The following is a 24,808-nucleotide window of genomic DNA, read 5'->3' as shown; positions in this document are numbered from 1 at the left end:
GGGCCCACACGGTCTGCTGTCCCCGCGCTGCCCTGGAGGGGGCGCTGTGGCCACCCTGGCAGAGGACCAGCACTCCCGGAGGGGGCGGGAGGGGACGGGCAGAGCGCTGGGAGGGGCACTGAGGACCAGCGCTCCGGAGGGGGCGGGAGGGGACGGGGCACAGGCTGTCCTCCGGGAGGGCGCGTACCGTCGTCCTTGGTGCGCTCCAGCACCGGCGGCGTGCTGGCCGCCCCGTTGCCGATGCGCGTGAAGGCCAGCACCTGCAGCTCGTACAGCACGAACTTGCGCAGGCCGGCCAGCAGCGCCGACTGCGTGTGGTTGCCGCGCACCACGTGGCTGCTGGGCTCGGCGTCCAGGTCCTTGGCCCGGAACAGGATCTGCAGCATCGGCACAGGGGGGGGGCGTGAGGACGCGGGTGCGGGTGCGGGCAGGGCCCCGGCAGCTGGCTGAAGGCTCGGGGTCTAACTGCTGCTGGCTGGCACTGGGGAGGGTGGCCAGGAAGTGCTCGTACCCGAGCGCAAGGGCACTGGGGCTGGGACCCGGCCCAGGGCTGCTGGCTGGATGCCTCGCCGTAGTTTGCCAGATCTGAGGCCACCAAAGGCGGCCACGTGACCACAGCCACTGGCCGGGGACCCCGGGGTGGGCACGGAGGCACCCCCTTCCCACCCACACCCGCTGACTGGGAGGCTGGGCTGTGGTCTGAGGAGCGGCCCCTCGGCCCCGGACCCCGGGCTCCCAGTGACCCAGGCTTAACAGGCAGCCCCGGCGGGAGCACCGGCCGCAGAAACACCTCCTCCGGGGCGGGGCGGGGTGCGGGGGTGCTGATCGCTGACCCCACTCTGATCGCTGGGCCTACGGAGTCACCCTGTCTCTCGGGCCGGGGCAGGCAGTGGTGATACCCAGGGAGGGGATGCAGGAGGGCAGGGAGGGCTGAGGGAGGGGCAGCAGGAGGGCAGGGAGAGGTGAGGGGCGGTGCAGGGACAGGCAGGGAGTGCATTTTGAGGGCCCGGGTGAACAGGTGTCACACGGATAAGCCGGAGGTGACAGGACGGACCGGACGGCCAGGACACTGGCATTTGTCTAACCCGCTCGCTGGCCCTCACGAGCGAGGCTCCCGCGGGAACGGGCTCCGCCTGGTGTGGCTGTTACGGCGACGCCAGCCCTGAGCCCGGGCCGTGAGGGTCTCACAGGAGACAGGGACGTGAGGAGCGGGGAGCGGGGAGCGGGGAGCGTGGGTCCCTCAGACCAGAGCGCGCTGGGCGGGCAGGGACGGGTGGCCGCCCTCCCACGCACCTTGTAGCCCAGGATTAGGCCGTTCTGGTCCTGCTCCGGCACCGAGGCCCACGTCAGCAGGATCTGGGTCGAGCTGACCGCCACGGCGGACACGTTCCCGGGGGCGGCCGAGGGGACTGCGGAGAGAGGGACCGATTGGCGAGCAGAGCCTAGGCTTCCGCAGGGAAGGGGCCTGTTTTTACCAAATATGGCCTTTGTAGGCCTGGTGTTCAGAGCTGCATCTGGGGGGCAGTGAGGGGGGCAGTGAGAGGGGAAGGCAGTGAGAGTGGGGGGCAGTGAGTGGAGGGCAGTGAGGGGGGGCAGTGAGTGGAGGGCAGTGAGGGGGGGCAGTGAGAGTGGGGGGCAGTGAGGGGGGGCAGAGAGAGTGGGGGGCAGTGAGAGTGGGGGGCAGTGAGAGTGGGGGCAGAGAGAGTGGGGGCAGTGAGGGGGGGCAGGGGGGGGGACAGTGAGAGTGGGGGGCAGTGAGAGTGGGGGGCAGTGAGGGGGGGCAGAGAGAGTGGGGGGCAGAGAGAGCGGGGGGCAGTGAGAGTGGGGGGCAGAGAGAGTGGGGGGCAGTGAGGGGGGCAGTGAGAGTGGGGGGCAGTGAGGGGGGGCAGAGAGAGTGGGGGGCAGTGAGGGGGGGCAGTGAGAGTGGGGGGCAGAGAGAGGGGGAGAGAGAGGGGGTCAGCCCCCCTGGGGGGCCGCGTGCCCACCCGGCCTGCCTCACCGGATTCCCGCGTGCGGCCGCGCACCACCTCGCTCCAGGGCCCGGCGCCGATGGCGTTGAAGGCCTGCACCTGCACCTCGTACTCCGTCCACTCCTCCAGCTCCTCCAGGGTCAGCTCCCGCTCCAGCCGGTCGCTGACCACGTGGGCCCGTGCGGGGGCCCGCAGGTCCGGGCGCCAGTACTTGACCCTGTAGCCCACCGACTCGGGGTTCCCGTTGTACTGGGAGTCGGGCAGGGGCTGGGGACAGTGCGTGAGCTGCCGTCTCAGCCCGTCCCCATGGGCCCCGTCCCTGCCCTGCCTTTCCTGGGGCTGTGCTCAGACCCCGGTCCCGGACTCCCCTGTGAGCTAACGGGCCTGTCCGCACCCAGGCCGGACGGGATTCTCTGACCACATCCTGGCTTCGCTCTGGGGGGTGTTCCGATGGAATGTCAGGCTGGCGCCCTTACAGTTCCGTGGCCCCCAGACCCGGGCACAGCCCGCCCCCATGGGCTCCTTCCCTGCCGCTCGGCTCCAGATGCCACCGATTAACCGGAGCCAGGCGGGCGGCACCCTCGGCTCAGTGAGGAGCCCGGTCTGGCCAGGAGGGGCAGGCGGAGAGACCCAGCCCTGGGTGCATGCGCGCCCTGGGGGCCCCGGACCACCCGCAGCCCCTCGCCACCCCGCTCACCACCCAGCGCAGCCGCAGGCTGGTCTCGCTGGCGGTCCGCACGCTGACGCTGGACGGGGCCACGTCCGGGGGCGCCTGCAGCGTCTGGATGACCCGGGAGGACTGGCTGAAGGGGCTGAGCCCCACCACGTTCTCCTGCCGCATCCGGAACCTGCGGCACAGCGAGAGGCTCCTCTGTGGCAGAGGCAGCGTGGGAGACAGAGGAGGCAGGGACCCCCGGGCTGTTTGGGGGCAGGGGGGCTCGGGCCTGTGTCTTCCTGTATCCGAGGCCCATGCTCTCTACCTGGTCTCATGAAGAATGCAAATTATAGCCTTCGCCAGTGGGGTCAGTGGGTAGAGCTCCGTCAGACCGAAGGGCTCGATGCTGGTCCAGGGCACACACCTCGGTGGCAGGCTCGATCCCCAGCCCCGTGAGGGCATGTGCAGGAGGCAACCAATCGATGTGCCTCTCTCACCTCGATGTTTCTCTCTGTCTCTCTCCCTCCCTTCCACTCTCTCTAAAAACCAATGGAAAAATATCCTCGGTGAGGATTAACAACAAAAAATTGATTGTTGACCCCAATGAATATGCAATTATTGTAATAAAAATGTTTTAAAAATGCAAATTGCATATCTGGTCTTTTCCCCTGAAAGTCCTCAAAGCGTGGTGAATCTGCCAGTCAGTGCCTCACGCCCCAGCAGCGTGGCCGGTGGCTTGGAGGCCGGGGCGGTGCAGGGGCTCGGAGGCCAAGCAGCTGTAAACAGACGGGGCGTCAGGGCGTCACAGCAACGCCAGCTCTGAACGCCCAGTGTCTGCTCAGTGACCCAGGGCCCCGCGGCCCGTTCCTGCCGGTTTGGTGAGAACGCCGAACCACCGTCTGGCACAAACGTGTGGCCAACCCGACGCCTCCGCCCGGTGTGCACGGCGAGGGCGCAGTGAGACACCCTCCGAGCCCCTGCCGTGTGCCACGCCCCGTCTCTCCTGCATGGACGGCCACACCTTTCTGAACGGAACTTACATACAGGGAAGACATGTGCACACATGTCCGTGTCACCTACAGAGGCTTCCTGACTCTGCACCCGCTAAGGCGGGAACACGGCTCTCTGACTGCAGCTCCTTTTTAAAAACGCTTTTCTTGATTTCAGAGAGAGAGGAAGGGAGAGGCCGGGAGAGGCAGAAGCATGCATGAGAGAGAAACATCGGTTGCTGCCTCCTGCCCCATCCCAAATGGGGATCAAGCCTGCAACCCAGGAATTGAACCAGTGACCTCTTGGTGCAGCGGTCGGCAAACTCATTAGCCAGCAGAGCCAAATATCAACAGGACAACGATTGAAATTTCTTTGGAGAGCCACATTTTTTAAACTTAAACTTCTTCTAACGCCACTTCTTCAAAATAGACTCCCCCAGGCCGAGGTATTTTGTGGAAGAGCCACATTCAAGGAGCTAAAGAGCCGCAGTTTGCCGACCATGGTCTTGGTGCATGGGACAATGCTCAACCCTGAGCCACCCTGGCCGGGCTCTAACTGCAGCTTCCGATCTTAGGAATGACCACGTGGCCGCCGCCGATTTAACGAGGGAGGCCGTGGATCCCGATGGCTGGCCTTCCGCCCGTGTTTTCTCTAAAAACAAGCGTGTGGCTTCCTGAATCGTCTGCCCCAGTCCTGGGGAAGGTTAACTCGGACAGACAGGAGCCGTCGCTCCGCGGGGGTTTGCTCGGAGCCTGACGTGATGCTGGACGGAGGAGTGTTCTTCCCAAGGACTCCGCCCCCTCCCGGCCGCGGAGATGGCGTCCTGGCAGGACAATGGCCGCCCGCCCGCCCGCGGCGATAACGGGAAATTGATCGCCCTCCGCCATCTCCCGGGGAGTTATGGCCTCGCTAACGGCTCATCACCGGGCTGCCCTCCTGGAGGCTGAGGATTTACGCCCGCCCGCGTCTCAGGGTCGAGCAGCAGAAGGTGAAACGGCGCGTTCAGTGCTGATCGCTGAGCCGGCAGCCCGGCCGAGGGGGGCAGCGGGCGTCCGCACGGCCACGGTTTGTACAGAAACGCAGTACATGTTGGCCGGCGGCTCAGGGGTGACGTCGGCCTAGGAACCAGGAGGTCACCGTTTGATCCCGTCAGGGCGCATGCCCGGGGTGCAGGCTCCATCCCCGGTGGGGGGCGTGTAGGAGGCAGCCGATCAATGATCCTCTCATCATTGATACCTACCTCTCTCTCTCTCTCCCTTCCTCTCTGAAATCAATAAAAGAACGTATTTAAAATTTTTTTAAATGAAAAGTAGCTCTTGTCTGACTGCACACAGGCGTCTCGACAGGCACCTGCCAGCTGGGGTGGGTGGACGGTCGCTGTCAGCCTGGCATCGGGGACAGACCTCCCGGAAAAGGCTCAGCTGTGCAGCGTGCCCCTGCAGCTTTCCCATAGAGATGTCCCACATGCACCGACGGCAGACAGCGCCCCCTGCCGGAGGGCCGCCGCCTCACCTGTAGTGCGTGTAGGGCGTGAGGTTCGGGATCTCCAGTGTCTGGGCGTCGGGCTCATTCTCCTCCACGTACAGGCTCACCCACTCCTCCTCGTCACCGATGGCCCCCACCTGTGGAGAGGGACCTCCTGGGGCCGCGGCAGCCGCAGGGCGGAGCCCCACACGCCCTCACACACCTCCCACTCGAGCCTCTGGGGGGCAGTGAGGGTGGGGGGCAGTGAGAGGGGCGTCAGCTCACCACCCTGTCCTTCTCCCGGCTGACAGGGGAGGAGCCGTGGCTGGGCCCACGTGACCCGGTGGCCGAGCGGCCTCACGCAGGGTCCAGAGCCACTCCCAGCTCACATGACCAGAGCTCACTCTGTCCTGCCCGCTCCAGCCTTTCTGCCCAAACACACAGGAGGCCCCGCGAGGCTGGGCCATGGGGGCCTCAGAGAAGGCCTCCCGCTGCCCGGGAGCCAGGCCTGCAGCCGTCCTTCCGGCTGAGCAAGCCGCCGCCGGCAGAGCCGGTTCCTGCACACACAGCCCGGTGACCGCCCGGGTGCCCCTCGGGCCTCCTGCGGCCTCGGGGAGCGGCCCCAGGGCTCCCGCCCGCTAGGGGCCCGAGCCACTCGGCTCAGGACTTCCTGTTCCTGTGCCGCCCGAGTGGCTGCTAGTCCTGCCCCCAGTCTGAGCCCAGGACTGGCCCGGCCGTGCAGGAGCCGGGGCCGACCAGCAGGGGAGCCCGTGCCCACCCGCCGGGAGACCTCAGGCCCCAGGAGGCCTGGGCATCCCACCCTGCGGTGCCCGCCCCCGTCCCAGGCCTCGCTGGCACCGGCCGGAGGGAGGCGCTGGGCCAGAGGACGGTGCAGAGGAGGCTGAGCAGGGGGCAGGCCCCGGGCTGTGTGGAGGCCGGCTGTCAGGGCGGGCCTCCCACTCCACCCCAGACTACGGACCGCCCGGGGCCGCTGTCACGTGTGCCGGGGGCGGGCTGGGGGGCCGGTGGCCAGAGCACCACGCAGGAATGGAAACGGCCTGGGGCGCGGGGACGGCGCGAGGACGGAGGGACAGCAATGCACGCGGGGCCGGCGGCTCCTAAAGGAACGGATGCAGACCCGACCTGACAGCCTCTGAGCAGCTCCGCACCAGCTGCCGACCTCCCAGCCGCACCGAGGCCCACCCAGGCCCTCACCCAGGCCCTCACCCAGGCCCGCACCCAGGCCCACCCAGCTGCACCCAGGCCCACCCAGCCGCACCCAGGCAGGAAGGTGCTCTGGCAGCACCGGTCACTCCACAGCCCTGCTGCTCGGCGGGAAAGGAGTGGGTGCAGGTACCACTGGCCTTGGGAACATGGAGGATTGGCCCGCCTGTTGTGTCTGACCTCGGGAACACGGACCCGCCTGGTGTGTGTGACCTCGGGAACACGGACCCACCTGGTGTGTGTGACCTTGGAACACGGACCCGGCGTGTGTGGCCTCGGGAACACGGACCCACCTGGTGTGTCTGACCTCGGGAACACGGACCCGCCTGGTGTGTGTGACCTCGGGAACACGGACCCACCTGGTGTGTGTGACCTTGGAACACGGACCCGGCGTGTGTGGCCTCGGGAACACGGACCCACCTGGTGTGTGTGGCCTCGGGAACACGGACCCACCTGGTGTGTGGTCTCAGGAACATGGACCCGCCCGTGTGTGTGGCCTCGGGAACACGGACCCACCTGGTGTGTGTGGCCTCGGGAACACGGACCCACCTGGTGTGTGGCCTCGGGAACTCGAACCCGCCCGGTGTGTGGCCTCAGGAACACGAGGAGTGGACTGTCCCCCAGCCGGCTCGGCCCCCGGGGAGTGCCCCTGGGAGACGGACAGCCCTGGCTTCTCGGAGGAACGTATCACCTCGAAGGACCTCGTGGGCACCCCGGGCAGGGCCCCTCGCCCTCGCCTGCCGCTCCCCTCCCCTCCCGCTCGCTCCCAGCCCAGCCCGAGAGGCCCGGCAGCGGAGCCCGCCACCTCCCAGCAGCCCCCTGGGCCCGGCTGCCTCCCGCGCAGTGAGCACCGAGGCCTCCCCCCGTTTCCCCGTAGCAGCCGTTCCCTCTGCTCCCGGGGCGGGCGCCGCGGAGCAGCCGGGAGAGGGGCCGGCGGGGGGGGGCGGCCATTAGAACCTCAATGGCAAGCGGCGGGAGCCGATGAACACGGACGTTAACTCTCTCCGTTATGGGCGTCGAGAGGGGCGTTTGCTCACTGCAGGTCAGAGGTTCCTCATTAAGCAAAGCATTACCGAGCCAGGAACACTCTGAAAGCTGCTCTCCAACGTGCGCCATCAGCACATGCTCCCGCGGCCGGACCCGCGTGCAGAGAGGAGCTGCCGGAGGGTCCGGGGAGGAGGCAGCACCGCGGTGAGGGCACACCGCTCACTGCCGCAGAGCAGGTCGGTGTGGCTGCAGCATTCAAAGGGAATCAGGTGGGAATGTTCCAGAAGGCTTCATCGGCACCAGGCAGACTCCAGCCCGCTGTTCTGAGTTTAGGAACGGTGGGGCCTGGGGGACCAGGACGCACGGAGACATTCCTGAGAAGCAGCTGCAATGCCTCAGGGGGCTTCCTGGAGGACAGCACCTACGAGCATGTGTGCAGAGGCATCTGTGTGCACTCCTCTGCGCACACATGTCTGCACAAATGTGAGTGTGTGGTGGCACATGCACGAGCACGTGCACCAGCGTGCATGTGCATAAGTGCTTGCATGTGTGTATGAGTGTTTGCATGTATGTGAACGAGTGTGAGGGCACGAACACACGTGTGGATGTGACCACACATGTGCACACACATGTGAACGTGTGCACGCAGACGCGCACACGCACAAATATGCGCACACACATGATTGCGACTGTGCATGTGCACGATCGTGCACATGACTGTATACATGTGTGCATGTGCACGATCTGTGTGCATGTGCACACATGTGTACAGTGTGTTGGTGGGGAGACCTTTGCAGAGATCAAAGCAGTGTAAAGCCTCTATAACTGGACAATGTGGAGCCCGTGCATGAGCAGCCGGACCAGGAACAGAACGGGAAGTGCAGACAGACCCACGTGCACATGGACATGCACTCCCCACAGGAGGGCGGGACACGGGCTTCTCAGCACGTGGCGGCGGGACAGTCCGTAGCTGTCTGCACAGCGACGCAAGAGCGTCACCCGCCCTCCCACGTGAGGACAACCCCACCGGGAGGGGCGCTGAGTGCAGGGGTGAAGCCACGGGAGGGGCGAGGGGTGAGGTGTGGGGTGCGGGGCGGACTCCTTTACAGCCGGGTGGGAGGGACCCTCCCTCTGGGGCTGCACACCCAGGCGGCAGGGAGAGGCTGGCCCATTAGGCCCGGCCGCGCCGGCACTGCCCTCGGCGACACTGGCACTGCCTCGGTGACGCCGGCACAGCCCTCGGTGACGCCGGCGCAGCCCTCGGTGAGGTGCTGCTGGGAGAACGGACGTGCCCCCGGCAGGGGCTGGGGAAGGCCACCCCACAGGCACAGAGCCCGTGCGGGGAACTGCTGAGTCAGCCGCCGAGGAGGGACCAGCTGCCCCCGCGGGGGGCCATCGCGGGGACGGGCTGAGGACAAACACTCCCCGCATTCGCAGTCTCACTGGCAGCGGAGCCATTGAAATGACAACTCCGAAACGCATTCTATAATAGCAGGATAAAGATAATAAGTAATTATGCTAATGTGTCTAAAAGACCACATTTTTCGTGAAGAGGTATTTAAAGTATAAACTTAAAGTAGAATATTCTTAAATTTGAATTGGAAATATCAGTGTGAATTCATGATGCTTCAAACACCGTGCATTTCCCCTCCCTGTCCCGGAAAGGCCTGGGAGCAGCCGCCAGCAGCACGCGCCCCTCCCTGCCATTCGCCGGGGCGGCCGAGGCCTGGGGGGGGGGGTGCTGGGGGACCGGGCAGGGAGGCGGTGGTCCGGCCGTCTGTCTGTCCTCGGTGCCCCGAGCAAGGAGCTCATCGCAGGTCAGGACGCTCGGGCCAGAGGCCTAGAACGAGGGCCCCTGACCAGAGGGGCCAGTTTGAGGCGTAAAAAGAACGATGACGGCCGTGACGGACACTCACTGACCAGACTGAAAACCGGGCGCCCTCATGTCCACACTCAGGGAGGGACAGGCCCAGCCCTTTCCCCGGAGTGCGGGGCCATTCCCGACGCTGGAGCGGAACGCAGGGCAGAGCCCGGTTAGTCCTGCCCCTGTGCCCCCGCAGCCCCTGTACCCCCTGCTCCCCTGGGGCCCCCACACCCCGCACCCTGCGCCCCCGGTGCTCTGGGACTGAGCAGCCTGGGTGAGGGAGGGCTTCCCTCCGGAGCTCCGGCCTCTCCACAGGCGGGACGGACAGAAACCACCGCTCCAACGTCTCAGAGCAGACCGAGCTCAGGGCCCGGGCTGCAGGGCTGGCGGCAGGGACAGGAGGCCCAGGCGCCCGAGGGCGGCCGGCTCCCGGGGCGTGTGTGTGGACGGCGCCACGGCCACGGCGGAGACGCAGATCGTAGTCGGACGAGCGCGATGGAACCGCACAAACGGCGGATGCCGAGCTCCCGGTCGCACTGGGGCCGGGCCGCCGGGGGCAGCGGAAACCTCAGGCCTGGGCGCGGCGGGTGAGGCCGGCGCTATTTCCTCCGAGACTCAGCCTGCCGGCCTGGTTTCCGGCCACCGGCCTGGCCCCGGGGTGCTGACAGTGGCCAGTCCCACCAGGCACTGCCCGAGCCTGCGCCGGGTGCGAGCGGCTGCCTCACTGAATTCCCCCGTGGGTCTGCCCCGCGGGACGCCTCTCCCAGCAGGGAGCTGTCACCGCCGCCCGGGAGGCGTCACTGCCCACAGGCACCTGGGGACGCCTGCCTCCCGCAGCCCGGCTCCCGCTCCGGCTCCGGCTCCCGCTCCGGCTCCGGCTCCCGCTCCGGCTCCGGCTCCGGCTCCGGCTCCCCCTCCGGCTCCCTCTCCAGCTCCCACTCCGGCTCCCGGCTCCCTCCCCGGCTCCGGCTCCCGCTCCGGCTCCCGGCTCCGGCTCCAGGCTCCCGGCTCCCTCTCCCAGACTTCTGGCAGTTCGGGCCGCCCCCAGCCCATCGCCTCTCCCCCTCCAGCTCGCCTCCTGCTGGCCCCCGATGGGCCGTGCGTGCCTCCCAGCAACCTGGCCTTCCTCCCCCAGAGCAATCGCCCCTCGGCCAGCAGACACGGCCAGTTTTGCTTACGGCTCTGTCCTCACACCCAGAGTAGCCCTGGAAGTAAGCGTGCTCCACAGACGTCGAGTGGATGTGCACTCATTCATTCACTCATTCATTCATTCACTCATTCATTCCTGTGTGAGACACGTTGCATCAACGACTGATCGAGTGGTGTGACTGCAGCTGACTGGGCCCAGTGTTAGACAGCCAGCTCTGCTCTCAGACTCCGGTGCCCCTCTGCCCACGGCCCGCATGGCAATTCTCAGCCCGCTGCCCCCATCGTCCAGCGAGGCTCCCTCTGCCAGCTGGTCCCCCAGCGCCCGCCCCGTCCCAGCGCCCGCCCGGCGGGGTCTCTGCTCCTGCCAGCACGCCTCTCCCCACGCCCGTGTCCGCTCCGCCCAGCGGTGGGCGCTCACAGGGACGGACCGTCAGACCAGGGCCAGCGCCCGCCCCGTCCCAGCGCCCGCCCGGCGGGGTCTCTGCTCCTGCCAGCACGCCCCCCACCACGCCCGTGTCCGCTCCGCCCAGTGTGGGCGCTCACAGGGACGGACCGTCAGACCAGGGCCAGCGCCGCGCCCCGGCGACTCCCGCTCCGCCCGCCCGCCACGGGCGCCCACCTGCCCCTCCACCAGCCACCGGGAGATGGCCGTCTTGCCGTCGTAGCCGGGCCGGAACTGCAGCGTGGCGGAGCGCGGGCTGATGTTGGAGATGACCAGGTTGGACGGGGCGCCGGGCAGTTCTGGGGACACAGAGAGGAGGGCTCAGACAGCTTCTGCCGGCTCAGGGAGCGAAGCAGCATGCCGGCGAGCAGAGACTGTCCGCCCCTTCCCGCCCAGAGGGGGCGAGCTTTCAAACCCGAGAGGCCCGGCCGGTGGGGCTCAGGGTGGGTGTCGACCTGTGAACCAGGAGGTGAGGGTTCAATTCCCGGCCAGGGCACAGGCCCAGGGTGGGGGCTCCATCCCCAGTGGGCGTGCACGAGGCGGCTGATCCATGATTCTCGCTCATCACTGATGTTTCTCTCTCCCCTCTTCCTCTCTGAAACTTCTGTGGACTCTTCCCCGTGTCCCCTTCAGTCCAAAGCCAAGCAGCCCCCGCAGAACTGCTTCCGGGTCTGCAACCCTGCTCCTGGCAACTGCCTTCGTTCGGCTCAAACTCAAATTCTTATAGAATTTCTACAGGTTTGGGCTGCTTCTTTGGCATCATTTTTAAAACATATGCTTTTGTTGACTCCCCCCACCGTCTCAGCAGGACCCGGTCCCTCCAGGCCGGCCCCTCGGAGCGCCAGGACGCCGGGCAGGAGGGCGGGAGCCGGGCTCGCACTGACCTGGGGGCACGCCGGACGAGATGGTGGCCGAGGTGGGCAGGCCGGCGCCCGCGGCCGTGAGGGCGGCCACGTCGATGGTGTAGGTGGTGAGCGAGGACAGGCCCTGGAGCTTGTACTCGTGCGTCGTGCTGTTGAGCGTGTCTGTGAGCCGGGACTCGTTCCTCCCGTACACCTCCCAGGAGATCCGGTAGCCTGGGGGGGTGGGGCAGCAGAGTTGGGGGCTCCGGAGCGGGGGCAGGGGTGGAGGCTGCCCCGTCATCTCTGTGGTTTGCGGAGTCTGGGGAGAGGCTGCTGTCCTGGCAAAGTGCACCCCGGAGTCGGGGCTGAGTCCCAGGTGCCCCAGGAACCTCTGACTCCCCGCAGGCGGCACCACCTGCAGGAGCCCCGTCCACGTGACCGGGGCCCGCAGGACAGGGAGCCGGCACGTGGGCCCTCAGTGCCGCAGCGCCGAGACGGCTGTCAGGCTGTGCACGCCTCCCTTCCCTCCTCAAGGACGGCTGGTCCGGCCGTGTTCCCCTTTTCTCAGCTCGTATTCCCCGGGCGGCACCTAACGCAGCCGTCCTGGGGGCCCCTGACTTGTGGGCCCGCTGCTGGCGCTCCCCCAGATGACGATGCCGCTTCGCTGGGCCAGCGCGTGGCCTCGTAAAGTGGCTCTTTCCCGGCTGCCCGAGCCCCCCTGAGCCTGGGTCCCCCGCCCAGTGAGCCCTGACTTCCCTCCGCTCTGCCCGGGGGCCTCACAGCTGCGACTCATCCACCCGACGCCAGCGTGTGGGGCTCAGGGAAACAGGCCCAGCCGGCCCCAGTCCGCCCCTGCTGGGGGGGGGGGGGGCTGAGGTTGGGGCGCTGGAGCCCTGCAGAGGGACCGTGATGGAGAGCGGCCCCGGGCTGCCCGAAGCGCTGGAAAGGCGGCTCTCCCCCCGCAGGCAGCACCCCCCCAACCCCGCTCCAGGGGCGGCGAGCGCCCCTCTCCTCTCCTCCCCTCTCCTCTCCTCTCCTCTCCTCTCCTCTCCTCTCCTCTCCTCTCCTCTCCTCTCCTCTCGGATGAAGGCGGCCAACAGCAGGAAGCAGGACTTCCGGTGAACAGAGCTCGGAGAGCAGGGTCGGGACTTTAATATTTAAAAACATTAATATCAGAGGCCGCGGCCTGTCTGCTGACCCTCAGCCTCCTGAGCCCCTCGGCTTCGAGCGCTGGCCGGGCTCCAGGCGGGGACACGGGGACACAGGTGGAGGGTGGCCTGTCACGTGCCCCTGTGCTCCCCAGAGCGCCCCACAGCGGCCCTGCTGACACCTGAAGCCTGGCTGCTGGGTTCCTGCCCCAGCCCCTGCCCCTGCCACAGGCTACCCTCCAGGCCCCTGCCACAGGCCCCAGCCCCAGCCGCCCCCCCAGGCCCTACCCAGGCCCCTGCCCCCCCCCCCGGCCCTTCCCCAGGCCCCTGCCCACCCCCTCCTCCCCCAGGCCCTACTCCAGGCCGTGGGGTATGTCCTGACCCCAGAGGAGCCTGGGACCCCCTAAGGGGCTGGGTGGCGGTGGCAGGCCCAGGTGGGCAGGGCCCTGGCTGAGGGCACACGCAGTGACACCGCGCTCTGGCACGTTCTGTCTGAAGGTCACCCAGGCTGCGGGCGGCAAACCGGGCTCCCCTGGGGCCGGCTCACCTGTGATGACGCCGTTCTTGTCCAGCGGCTCCTGCCAGCTGACCTTGAGGGACGTGTCCAGGATCTCGGTGAAGCTCAGGTGCCCCACGGCTCCAGGCCCTGGCGGGGGAGGGGGGGTGGGGGGCACAGTCCCCGTCACACTGGGCCAGCCTCTGGGGCAGGCGGGGCGGAGCCTCACTGAGAGGGCGGCGAGCACGCAGGAGCCCGATGCCGGCTGCGCCTCGCTGCCCCCGCCCCCCTCCCAGAGGCTCTGGCTGCTGCGGGCCCCACGAGGCCGGGGCGGGGGCACTCACGGTCCTCGAGCGTGCGGACCAGCCGGGGCGCGCTGGGGGGCCCGTCGCCGGGCGTGGTGAAGCACAGCGCGGCCGTGAAGTAGGCCGTGAACTTGCGCAGGCGGCCGATGTAGCCGTGGTGCGCCCCGTGGAAACCGGGCGCGATGGTGACCACGGTGACGGCCTCGGGGGCGTCTGCGGGCCACGCAAGGAGCTGGGGGAGGGGGCGGAGAGAGATTCCTTCGAGTCACACGGCTTCCGGTCTGCACCGGAACGTCACGTGGAATTCACCTTCGACGCCCTCACTAGGAAACGTTATAAAGCAGCCTCTGTCATCTCTCTGAGAAGCAAAGAGTGTAAAGAGCCCTCAGCCCGGCCTGTGTTGCTCAACGGTTGAGCGCTGACCCATGAACCAGGAGGTCACGGTCAGGTTCATAGGTCGATTCCCGGTCAGAGTACACGCCGGGTTGCAGGCTGGATCCCCAGCGTGGGGCGTGCGGAGACAGCCAATCAATGGTTCTCTCCCATCATTGATGTTTCTCTCTCCCTCTCCGTTCCTCTCTGAAATAAAAAAATAGTAATAAAAAAGGAGACCTCGGTAGATTACTGAGTGCAAGCGTGGATATTTACATGTGCACATGCAAACACAACGTCTCCTTTATCTCATGTCTCAGACCTGCTCTCTCCACACACACACATCGCCGGCGTGTGCTCTGGCAGCACGGAGCACGGCTCCCCTGTCCCTCCCGGCCCCGGCCCACGAGCCGCCTCTGCTCCCCTGACAGAGTGTCCCTCAGTGGCCGGGGCCCGCTCCCCGGGGAGGTCCTGGGAGCCCTTCCCGGGGGGACAGCGCTGTCCGCCCCCCTCCCCCCCCCGCAGAGAGCCAGCCCGAGGTCTGAGCAGCTCAGCTGGTGCAGGGCCCGGGGGACCCCGTGACCCCGGGGGCAGCTGACCTGGGGCCAGGCCCCGGAGACAGCCCCGGGGGGGGGGGGGCGCGGGGACGAGGACGTACCTTGTACCCCTGGTTGATGCCGTTGATGAACTGCTGGGGCGGCGGGTTCCACAGGAAGCGGATGGTGGTGGAGTTCACCGCCTCCGCCTGCACGTTCTGGGGCGGCGCGGTGGGCACTGCGGCATCGCCATCGGAGACACGGAGCAGCGGGCGGGCCGGGCGGGGAGGGGAGAGGGGAATGAGCCGCGGCCCGGCCCCCAGGGCTCACCGCCCGAGGGCGCAGGCGAATGGCTGGGGGTCCCGGCCCCACGGAGAGGGAGGCCGCCTCCCCTCACCGGGCCTTCTGCCGCGTGGCGGGAAGGGCCTGGTCACCGCCCCGGTCAGCGTGGCGGGAAGGGCCTGGTCACCGCCCCGGTCAGCGTGGCGGGAAGGGGCCTGGTCACCGGCCCGGTCAGCGTGGCGGGAAGGGCCTGGTCACCGCCCGGTCAGCGTGGCGGGAAGGGCCTGGTCACCATCCCCGGTCAGCGTGGCGGGAAGGGCCTGGTCACCATCCCCGGTCAGCGTGGCGGGAAGGGGCCTGGTCACCACCCCACGGGCACGGCTGCTCACGCTCTCGGAGGCCACGTGTCTGCCTGTCACCGGCCCCATTACAGCTTCTACTCTTTCTTCCTTCCCCTTACTGAACCCTTCATATACCTGCCAGGAGGCCCCCCAGGGAGTCACAGTCCAGGGGACACCTTCTGCAGCCGAAAGGGCAGGTCTCTGCACCACACACACACACACACACACACACTCACACTCACTCACACACTCTCTCACACACATACACACACACACACACACACACACACACACATTCACACACACACTCACACACACACACGTACACACACACGTACACACACACTCACACACACTCACACACTCACACACACATACACTCACAAACACACACGTACACATGCACATACACACTCTCTCTCACACACGTACACACACGCACACATGTACACGCACACACACGTGCGCGCACATGTACACACACACCCTCCCTCTCACACACACATGTACACATGCACACACATGTACACGCACATGCACACACACGTGCACGCACACACGCTGGGCGGGAGGCTTCAGACTGGAGCCTGGCCCAGGTCTGGGGGAAGGCAGGCCTGTGGGAGGGAGGCCCGGAGAGGCAGGGAGCACAGGCGGGGCTATGGGGAGCCTGGTGCCGGGAGCACGGTGCGCGGGCTGTGGGGAGCGGGGACGGCGGAGGAAGCAGACGCCATGCCGGGCTGCCGCCCACTCGGACGTCGGGGGGAGACGGGCACGGGGCGGCGGGGAGAGTGTGGGAGGGAGGCCTGCACGTCCCCGCGGCGGGCCGGTGACCGGGCGGGTGAAAACCAAGGCCCAGCTCTGCGGCGTCTAAGAGGACCCACTGGAAACGTGAAGACACAGTGGCTCCCACGCAGAAGGGTGGAGAAATAGCCGCAAACACCGGACAGCCTGAGGCTGTGAGAACCGGAGGAGAGCGCCTCCTGCCAGGAGGGGGCGCGGAGGAAGGGGGAGGGTGCGGAAGGCGGAGGGACCCGTTCTCCAGGAGCCCACCCCTGCGTGTGTGACGCAGCGGAGCGCAGAATGCCAGGGCAAAGCCGAGGGACGAAAAGGAAAGACGGAACGTCTGCTGTGCCAGCTGGCAATGCCAATGCCCTTAAAAAACAGACAAAATGAGCAGGAGACCGAGACCTGAGCCGCATGACACCACGGAGCAGCCTGACCCCGTGATCCACCTGTCGACGGCAGAATCCGCCTTCTCCTCGGGGAGCATGGAGCTTAACCAAGACAGAACAAGCCTGAGCCCCAGAGAAACCAGGACAAGTTAAAAATAATCAATCACAAAACGCACGCTTTATGGCCCCACAGAATCAAACCTGAAATTAATAACGGGGAGATTGTGGGAATTCCCTGAATATTCGGAAATGCAGCAATGCACTTCAGAATCGCCTCCAGTCCAGGAGGAAGGCACGTGGAAAATTAAAAAGCACTTCCAACGTAATGAAAATGAAAACTCAACACGTCAACATTTATGGGGAGCAGAGGCGTTAGAGGGAAATGTACAGCATCTCAATGCTTACCTTATAATCTAAGATTCCACCTTAACAATGTGTACCAGTTAATTAAACCCCAAACAAGCTGATTCCAAGGGAATGGTTAAAAAAAGAGCATAAATAAAGGAAATTAAATTAGAAAAATAATAGAGAAAAATCAACAAAATCAAAAGCTAATTCTTTTAAAACATAAATAAAGCCTCGAGCCAGACTGTTCAGGAATAAAGGAGAAGCCACAAATTGCCCATATTGGGGAACACCCCTCCAAATCTCCTGAGGTTACCAGAGGACAGTACATTTCGTACATATTTATGCTCATAAACCCAACAATTTAGATGAGGTGGACAAACTCCTGAAAAGAGACTCACTTACAAAATCTACGCCAGAAGAAAGACAACCGAAGGTGCCGTAGCTATTAAACACCTGGGTGTGCAGTTAGAACCTCCCTCAGCACACTCTATGCTCACGAGCTTCACGGGGCAGTTCCTCCAAACGTTTGAAGGAAAATGAAAGCGATTCACCCAAATCTGAAAAAGACCCTGAATGACAAGAAAACGGCAGACCCGTGTCCCTCATGAACACGCGTGCAAAAGCGCTCAATAAACCGTCGGGAAATCAAATCCTACGATATGTAACCGTCGTGATTTATCCTGACCAAGCGGGTTTCTCTGACACAGGCTGGGCTGGTTCATCAGGGGACTCACCATGTGAGCAGCACGGAGTGAAAAAGGTGAGCATCCTAATAGATGTAGGCAAAGCTCTGGGTAAAATTTAACATCCGAGACTGACTTTTCAAGACGCTCCCAGCGACGCAGAAAATGACGGACCCAATAGAGGGGCCCCCGAAGCCTGGGCAACCCCGTCGTTCAGATAAAAGAACGGGTGGTTTTCATGGAAGATCAGGGACAAAGCCAAGGTGTCGGTCTGACCACCCCTTTTCTGGAAGCGCCAGCCAGCCCAAGGAGCGGCAGTAACAGGCACAAGGCCGACCAGGAAAAGACACAAACAAAAGCCTCTCTCTACACACAATGCCATTGTCCGCGAAGAACAGGGAGTCAACACTCAATTGCAGCCCGGCCGGCGCGGCTCAGCGGTCGAGCAGTGACCTACAGAACCAGGAGGTCACGGTTCGATTCCCGGTCAGGGCACAGGCCTGGGTTGCGGGCTCGGTCCCCAATGTGGGGCGTGCAGGCAGCAGCCGATCAATGACTCTCTCTCTTATCATTGATGTTTCTATCTCTTTCTCCCTTTCCCTTCCTCTCTGAAATCAATGGAAACTATTTTTAAAAAGGTCAATTGTATTTCTAAACAGGAGCAATGAGGAACTGGAAATTAAAACGACAAAGTCGATACCATTTAAAATACCAAGGAAAACATGAAACAGACATAAATTTTACCAACTGCATGCAAGAGCTGTATGCTGAGTGCTTCAAACAGCGACCACAGAAGCCAGACCCAAGCACGCTACTGGATTGGGGGACCACCTGACCAAGACACCAGTCCCCCCAAACCCATCTCCGGTGTGAACGCCACCCTCACCAGCGCTGTTCTAGGAGCTTCTGGAGATTGGAAAGTTGACTTTAAAATTTATAGGGGAAAGTAACGGAATAGACAAAACAATTCTGAAAAAGAACGAAACTGCACAGCCGTCAGTCCATGAAGTCAACACGAACTATAAATCTACAGCAATTAAAACAGTCGCTGCAGAAAACATGGACACACGGACACGCGGACACGCGGGCCAGCGGAGCAGCCCGGAAGGCACCCGCGTGTGTGCCCACCGGCACACAGGCTCAGTGGGCGGTTACGGGACCTCCTCCTCTGAGCACGGGGCTCAGCGGGCGGACCAGTGTTCACGGAGGGCGTGTCCCCGGGCCCGAGCAGGAAGCCGTCCCCTGGGGCTTGGATCAGGAATCAGGCCTCAGGGACATTTCCTGTGATAATCAGCATTTAAAAATATTTTTATTGATTTCAGAGAGGAAGGGCGAGGGTGAGAGAAACATCCATGATGAGAATCATGGATCGGCTGCCTCCTGCACGCCCCCCACAGGGATGGAGCTAGCAACCCGGGCCTGGGCCCTGACCTGGTTGGTAGGTCACCGCTCACCCACGGAGCCCCACAGCGGCGGGCTGTGAGAATTAGCATCGAAAGCACCACCTTCCCACCCCACAGGGCGCGAGGTGCGGTGACCGTGTGCTCTGTGGCTCCATTCCCACCAGGATGGGTGTCCGGGCAGATCCCAGTGCCGGGCACGGCTCACTCTCACCGCCAGGGACGGGCGCTCTGGAGGGAGCTCAGGCGCTCACGCCCCCACGGGGACATGACAGCAACCCACAGGCAGGCGCAGGCCCCGGAGGCCGCAGGGGCCCTTCTCTGGCCCCGAGGTGGGCGCCGGTGGCGTGGCGAGAGGCGGCACCGCAGGGCAGGTGCCCGTGCAGGGTCCGGCGAGGGGAGGAGACGGGAGCTCGCAGTCCGAGCGTCTGCGCGTCTGTAAGCCGCTCTCAGACGCCTTCCCGGGCCCGGCTGAGCGGGAGCCGCTAATGTCTCGGAAAGCGGATAACCAAATGTCCCCTCCGGTTCCTCCAGAGGGAGCGGCTCCCCTTCCATCGGGAGGTAATGTTCTGAGACCAGAACAAATCCTCACGCACAGAGCCTGTTCCCGGGAAAGGGATGAGGAGGGAACCGGAGAGAGGGGGCCGGGCGTGCGCACACGGCCGCTTCCAGTGCCTCCGTCCCGGCCCCTGGGGCCGCACCCCGTCTCCGTGGACGGTGAGGGGAGGAGCCCGCAGCCCACGCGGCCTGCGGGGAGGGCGCAGCCATGGCAGTGCCCACCATGTGCTCCCCACGCAGGCTCTCACCTGCCCTCGCCACGGCCACGGATTCCTTCCCGTGGCTTCAGCACGAGCCCGACAACCGGCAACAAGAGGGCCTCGGACCCAGGCGGGCCCCCCGGAACCCGCGGCACGGAGTGAGTCCAGCGGGGAGCGGCCGGGCCGGGGCAGAAGACAGGCCCGGTGACAGCGGCGGCCGGCAGGCGGAAGAACGCCCCGGGCCTCCTCCACGGGACCAGGGCACACGGCTCCCCGGCTCCCGGGGCGATGGGAACGGAACTCTCTAGAACACCGAGGGCCCTTCTCTCAGTGGGGGAGTCACAAGGGGAACTGCACAGGCGGGTCCGATCTGCGGGGGTTTCAGGCGACAGGAGGGACCTCCCCTCGCCCTGGAATGTGCTCTGGCCGGAAGTGTGTTCTCATTTCGCCTGTCCCCCACCACCCAGACCCACGGGCCCTCCCCCTCCCCACGGCAGCTTCAGAGCTGGGGACTCGTGGCCTCACAGCCAAATGGTCCCTCTCTCCTACCTGGAGCCGCCGCCACCGCCGGCTCCCCTCCCGCCGCCTGCCCCCACGCTGGGCCCGTCTCCTGACACCGCAGTCCCCGTGCCACTGGGGCTCTGCATCACCATGGCCCCGATGCCAACTGAGCAAAGGCCTCTGCAGCCTCCACGGGCGCCGCCTGCTCCGTCCTGTGCGGACGCCATGGCGCGGGGCGGGCCGACGTCCCCGGTCACAGCCCGGGGCCACTCAGCACCCTCCCGCCCAGTGTCTGCAGGCGCCGCCCTCGCCACACAGGCGCCGCCCTCGCCCGCACAGGCCCCGCCCCCGCCCGCACAGCCCCGCCCCCGCCCCACAGGCGCCGCCCTCGCCCCACAGGCACCGCCCTCGCCCCACAGGCGCCGCCCTCGCCCCACAGGCCCCGCCCTCGCCCCACAGGCCCCGCCCTCGCCCCACAGGCCCCGCCCTCGCCCCACAGGCACGCCCCACAGGCGCCGCCCTCGCCCCAAGGCCCCGCCCTCGCCCGCACAGGCCCCGCCCTCGCCCGCACAGGCCCCGCCCTCGCCCGCACAGGCTCCTGAGGGCCAGCGCGGCCCGGGGTCCGCCTCCCCCGCTCCCAGGGTGCGTGCGGCCGCTCTGGGCGGGGGATGTTCCCGCTCGGCACCGGGAATGGGAGCGCCGCCCCTGGTGTTTAGGGAGGACTGAGCGGCGCCGATCGGTAAGAGGAGAGGACAGCGGCTTCAGGGACCGTCAGGTCTCGGCCGTGGTCGGGAGGGGAGTGGCCGTGAGAAACCCTGTCGTGTGAACATGCCGAGGCCTGGGAGAGGGAAAACGCCCAAGATCACACCTGCGGCGGGGGGCGGGCACCGGCGGGGGGGCGGGCACCGGCGGGGGCTGGGCTCCCGGGCAAGGTCTGGCAGCCGGGGATGTGCGGCTGGGCCGACAGAGGGTCTGCTGAGTACCGAGGGCACCGGCAGAGCGCCGTGCTGGCCCACACCAGCGCCTCCCGGGCCGAGCCGGGGCCTCGGGGCCGAGCCGGGCCTCCGGGCAGTGGGACCGGACCGTAAAGAGCCGAAGGCGCCGGGCTGGGCCGGGCACGTGGTGAGAGTGAGGCCTCAGCTTCATGGCGGCGCCTGGCTTTTGGGGAGAAGCTCACGGACCTCACAAGCTGCTTGCTTGCGTGACTGAAAACACAAGCACCAGCTGGCCGATCTCATCTCTCCTCCTGTCCCATCGCTGAACAGACTTCCCAGGACTCTCTCCCTTCGGCACGCACAGGCTCACACAGCTCCAGCCACACAGAGACCCCACTCTACTCTGTGCGGGGCAAGTCCACCCGCCCAGCACCTGCCGGCCTCGGGGACCAGCCGGTGTGCAGACACGGCCGTCCTGGCGGCTGAGAGCCGTGACCCACGCCTGCCCCTCCGGGCCGCGTCCTCTCGGGATAGATGGGGAGAGTGCGTTAAGGGGGGTCGAACCCCCGTTTTTGTTCCCAGCTGCTCCGACGGAGCCTTGCAAACCCGCTCCCCCAGGGCCCCGCGCGGCCGGCTCACCTCCCTGCAGCGTGTACTCGGCCACGGCCCGGCTGAAGACGCCCAGGCCGGCGCCGTTGTAGGCGGCCACCTGGATCTCGTACTGCGTCCACACGATGAGCTCGGCCACCAGGCAGTAGTTGACCTCGGGGCTGGAGATGTTGCGCTGCTGGTGCTCCCCTGGCAGCCCGGCCAGGCGGTACCTGCCCGGACCGGACAGGAGGGGTGGTTGGCAGGACGCGGAGGGGGCGGGGGTGAGGCCGAGGTGCGCCCACACACCGCCGCCCCCGTTCACCTGCAGAAAGCGGAGTCTCCCTCACCATGGCCACAGCTCTGGGCCAGACACAGCCGGCCTGTGAACTGACCGAGCCAGCGGCTGCGGGGTCCAGCTTTGCGGTGTGACTGTCCCAGGATGTATGGCTTCGGGGGGTGGGGGGGAGGGCGGGGGTGAAGAAGCCACACTCTGGCCCCAGTTCGGAGCCCCAGAACCAGAGTGCGGGGCTCCGAAGGTGCTCCCGCTGCTGATGCACTAGCGGCCGCTGGGTGTGCCGATCGGCCGTGGGTGTGTGTGTGTGTGGGGGGGGGGGAGGGGGTGGGGGGGATGGGGCGGCCTCTGAGAGGGCGCGCACTGGGCTCTGCAGGGTGCCCAGGGCGGAGGTTTGCAGTTGCATTCATTTTGTTGTTATTATGTTAAAATATATTTTTATTGATGTCAGAGAGGAGTGGAGAGGGAGAGAGAAACGTCGGCGATGAGAGAGAATCACGGATCGGCTGCCTCCTGCCCGCCCCGCACTGGGGATGGAGCCGGAAGCCTGGGCCTGTGCCCTGACGGGATCGAACGCCCTTTAACAGCAGTGATCCGCCAACAGAGGGACCCGTGGATGAAGGGATCGCGGCAGCAGAGATTTCATTGTTAACTTCCTGCCGGAGCGGCTGTGGGCTGACTCCTCGTCCGCCCTGGCAGCGGCCTCCGTGGCGTTCCTCCCTGTGCTCCTCCCTGGGCCCACCCTGTGCCCCTCCCTGTGCCCCTCCCTGTGCTCCACCCTATGCGCCTCCCTGTGCTCCCCCAGGCGGCCGCGGTGAGCAGCGGGGCCCAGAGGCAGGCCTGTTTTTTTCATTAGCTGTGAGCGCACAGAGCACGGGGCAGGATGGGACGGGCAGGGCGGGCAGACAGGAACCCAGCCACCGCACCTCTCTGGCAGCGGGCAGATGGCGGTCTCCTTCCCTCCTCTGGAGCCGGAGGGCGGCGGGAGCATTGGGGGTGGGAGGGGGAGCAGGCCCAGCGGATCCTGCCCTGTGGCCCCCCGTGCCCCCTCAGGGCGGCTGCGTTTAAGCCCCACAGGCAGCGGCGGTCTGGCCTGCGTTGAGGGTAATTCACACGCTGGGGGAGGAACTTGAGAGCCACAGGGACACGGCTGTGACAGGCAAGCAGCCCCGCACACAGACCGACACGTATGAAATGACGGATGTGAGACTGCGTACATGCACACGGGAGCGCTGTCCTCCACGTGCAGATCCTGGAGCTGAGGAGGCAGCGGACCCTGCATCTCCTCCATTTCCCGGGAGATGGGTACCCTCTGTGGGCCCGCACCTCCTGATTCCGCCCAGCGGGGCCGGGGGGGGGGGCACGGGGCCGGGAGGACGGCGCCACGGCCCGCGCACAGGCTGAGGGGCCGTCCACGCCGATTCCCACGCCGCCCAGGGGCCGCCCCCAGAGGGATTAGTGATCGTCCTTAATCCGGCCGTTTCTCCACACTCTGTCACCAAGCGACTAGTCAGCACCGTCCGGCAGTTTCTGAGCTGACGGTTCCGGCGAAGGCGGGCCTCCCTCCCACCAGCCCGCCGGCAGGTCCTCCACGTCCCCCGGCCCCACCCCCGAGGCAGGGCCCGCGGCCACGCCGCCCGCGGGGGAGAGTGCGGCTGCCCCTGCTCCGAAGTGTTTGATTTCACTCCCAACATGGACAAGCTGGGAGGCTGAATGTGAAAAGCCAGACTTCACAATTTCCTTGGAACGGGAGAAAGCCTGGCAATACCGAGCAACGCGCCTGCGTGGCAACAGCTGGTTAATACTCCAGTCACCTGCACGTTATTCACGAGAAATCGTGGCGGATGTCAGCCCGGTAACAACTCAGGATGAAGCCTCTATGATGAAGAGTGCACCATGCCCCCAACCGAAACTGCCCCCCCCCCCCGATTTCCCCAAACGCAGCCACCGGCACCGGGTCCTGTGGGTACATAGTCCAGCTGGCCGTGCCGACACCAGCTCTGCCGGCTCCCATGCCATCCTCTGCCGCCTGCCATACTCCCTGCCACTCCCTGGAGCGGCCACTGGGCTCCTGGAAACATTCACGTCCGCACCCTCGGCGCCAGCCCCCGTCTCCACGGCGCCAGCCCCCGGCCGGCCGGCCACTTGCCTGAGGATGTAGCCGCGCAGCACCCCATTGTGCTCCGTCTCGGGGGGCGGCTGCCACTGCACCATGATGGACTGGTTGGTGCGCCCGCTGGCCACGATGTTTTTGGGGGGCGCGCTGGGCGGTTCCTCCGGCAGCATCAGCCTGAGGACGAGACGGGGGAGGGAGGTCAGCGCCAGGCGCGGGGAGGGCACTGCACTCTCGTCCGGCTGGATCCGGCCCAGCTGTTTGCCAAACCGGGCGACCAAGACAGCGAAACACAGCTGGTCCCACGGAAAGGCCCAGCCTGAAGGCGCTGAGCAGGTCCACACAGCAGGGCACCAGCTGGCGGGCACCAGCAGGCACAGGGCAGGGGCCCCCCCCCTGTCTGAACAGCCCCACACACAGGGCACCAGCTAGCGGGCACCAGCAGGCACAGGGCAGGCCCCCCCCCTCTGTCTGAACAACCTCACACAGCAGGGCACTGGCTAGCAGGCACCAGCAGGCCAGGGCCTCCCTCTGTCTGAACAACCTCACACAGCAGGGCACCAGCTAGCGGGCACCAGCAGGCACAGGGCCCTGCTCTGTCTGAACCCCACACAGCAGGGCACCAGCTAGCGGGCACCAGCAGGCACAGGGCAGGGCCCCCCCCTCTGTCTGAACAGCCCCACACAGCAGGGCACCGGCTAGCGGGCACCAGCAGGCCAGGGCCCCCCTCTGTCTGAACAGCCCCCTGGGCTCTTCCAAAGCCTCGCAGCCCGACGAGACGGCGTGCAGGCCCGCGCCCGGCCCTTCCGAACCCTGCTCTCCGCCCGTCCAGCGCCGAGCACCCAGCTCCAGGCTTTGGGAACGGGCATTTCCGTGCCCTCCTGCCACTCGTTCCCGACTCCGCCCACGGAGCACAGGGGGAGGCTCCCGGACACGCATGATGGCACC

The 24,808-nt window shown here is 66.0% G+C and overlaps 1 protein-coding gene across 1 annotated transcript in view; it reads right to left on the bottom strand.

Moving 5' to 3' along the window:
- Positions 1 to 24,808, bottom strand: part of SDK1 (sidekick cell adhesion molecule 1) — a gene marked incomplete at its 3' end in the record, with an annotated part of 423,357 nt that overhangs the window by 25,778 nt on the left and 372,771 nt on the right. The window contains 12 exon segments of the mRNA XM_084883883.1: positions 188 to 377; positions 1,294 to 1,409; positions 2,000 to 2,237; positions 2,668 to 2,818; positions 5,128 to 5,237; positions 10,923 to 11,044; positions 11,630 to 11,821; positions 13,283 to 13,381; positions 13,576 to 13,768; positions 14,567 to 14,682; positions 21,504 to 21,685; positions 23,897 to 24,037. Coding sequence (XP_084740009.1) covers positions 188 to 377; positions 1,294 to 1,409; positions 2,000 to 2,237; positions 2,668 to 2,818; positions 5,128 to 5,237; positions 10,923 to 11,044; positions 11,630 to 11,821; positions 13,283 to 13,381; positions 13,576 to 13,768; positions 14,567 to 14,682; positions 21,504 to 21,685; positions 23,897 to 24,037 — 1,850 coding nt within the window.

Source organism: Pipistrellus hanaki, assembly GCF_964339955.1.
Source record: "Pipistrellus hanaki genome assembly, chromosome: 5".
NCBI classification, from domain to species: Eukaryota; Metazoa; Chordata; class Mammalia; order Chiroptera; family Vespertilionidae; genus Pipistrellus; species Pipistrellus hanaki.
The sequence above is the reverse complement of the archived record's forward strand: the minus strand, read 5'-3'. Positions and strand labels throughout refer to the sequence as shown.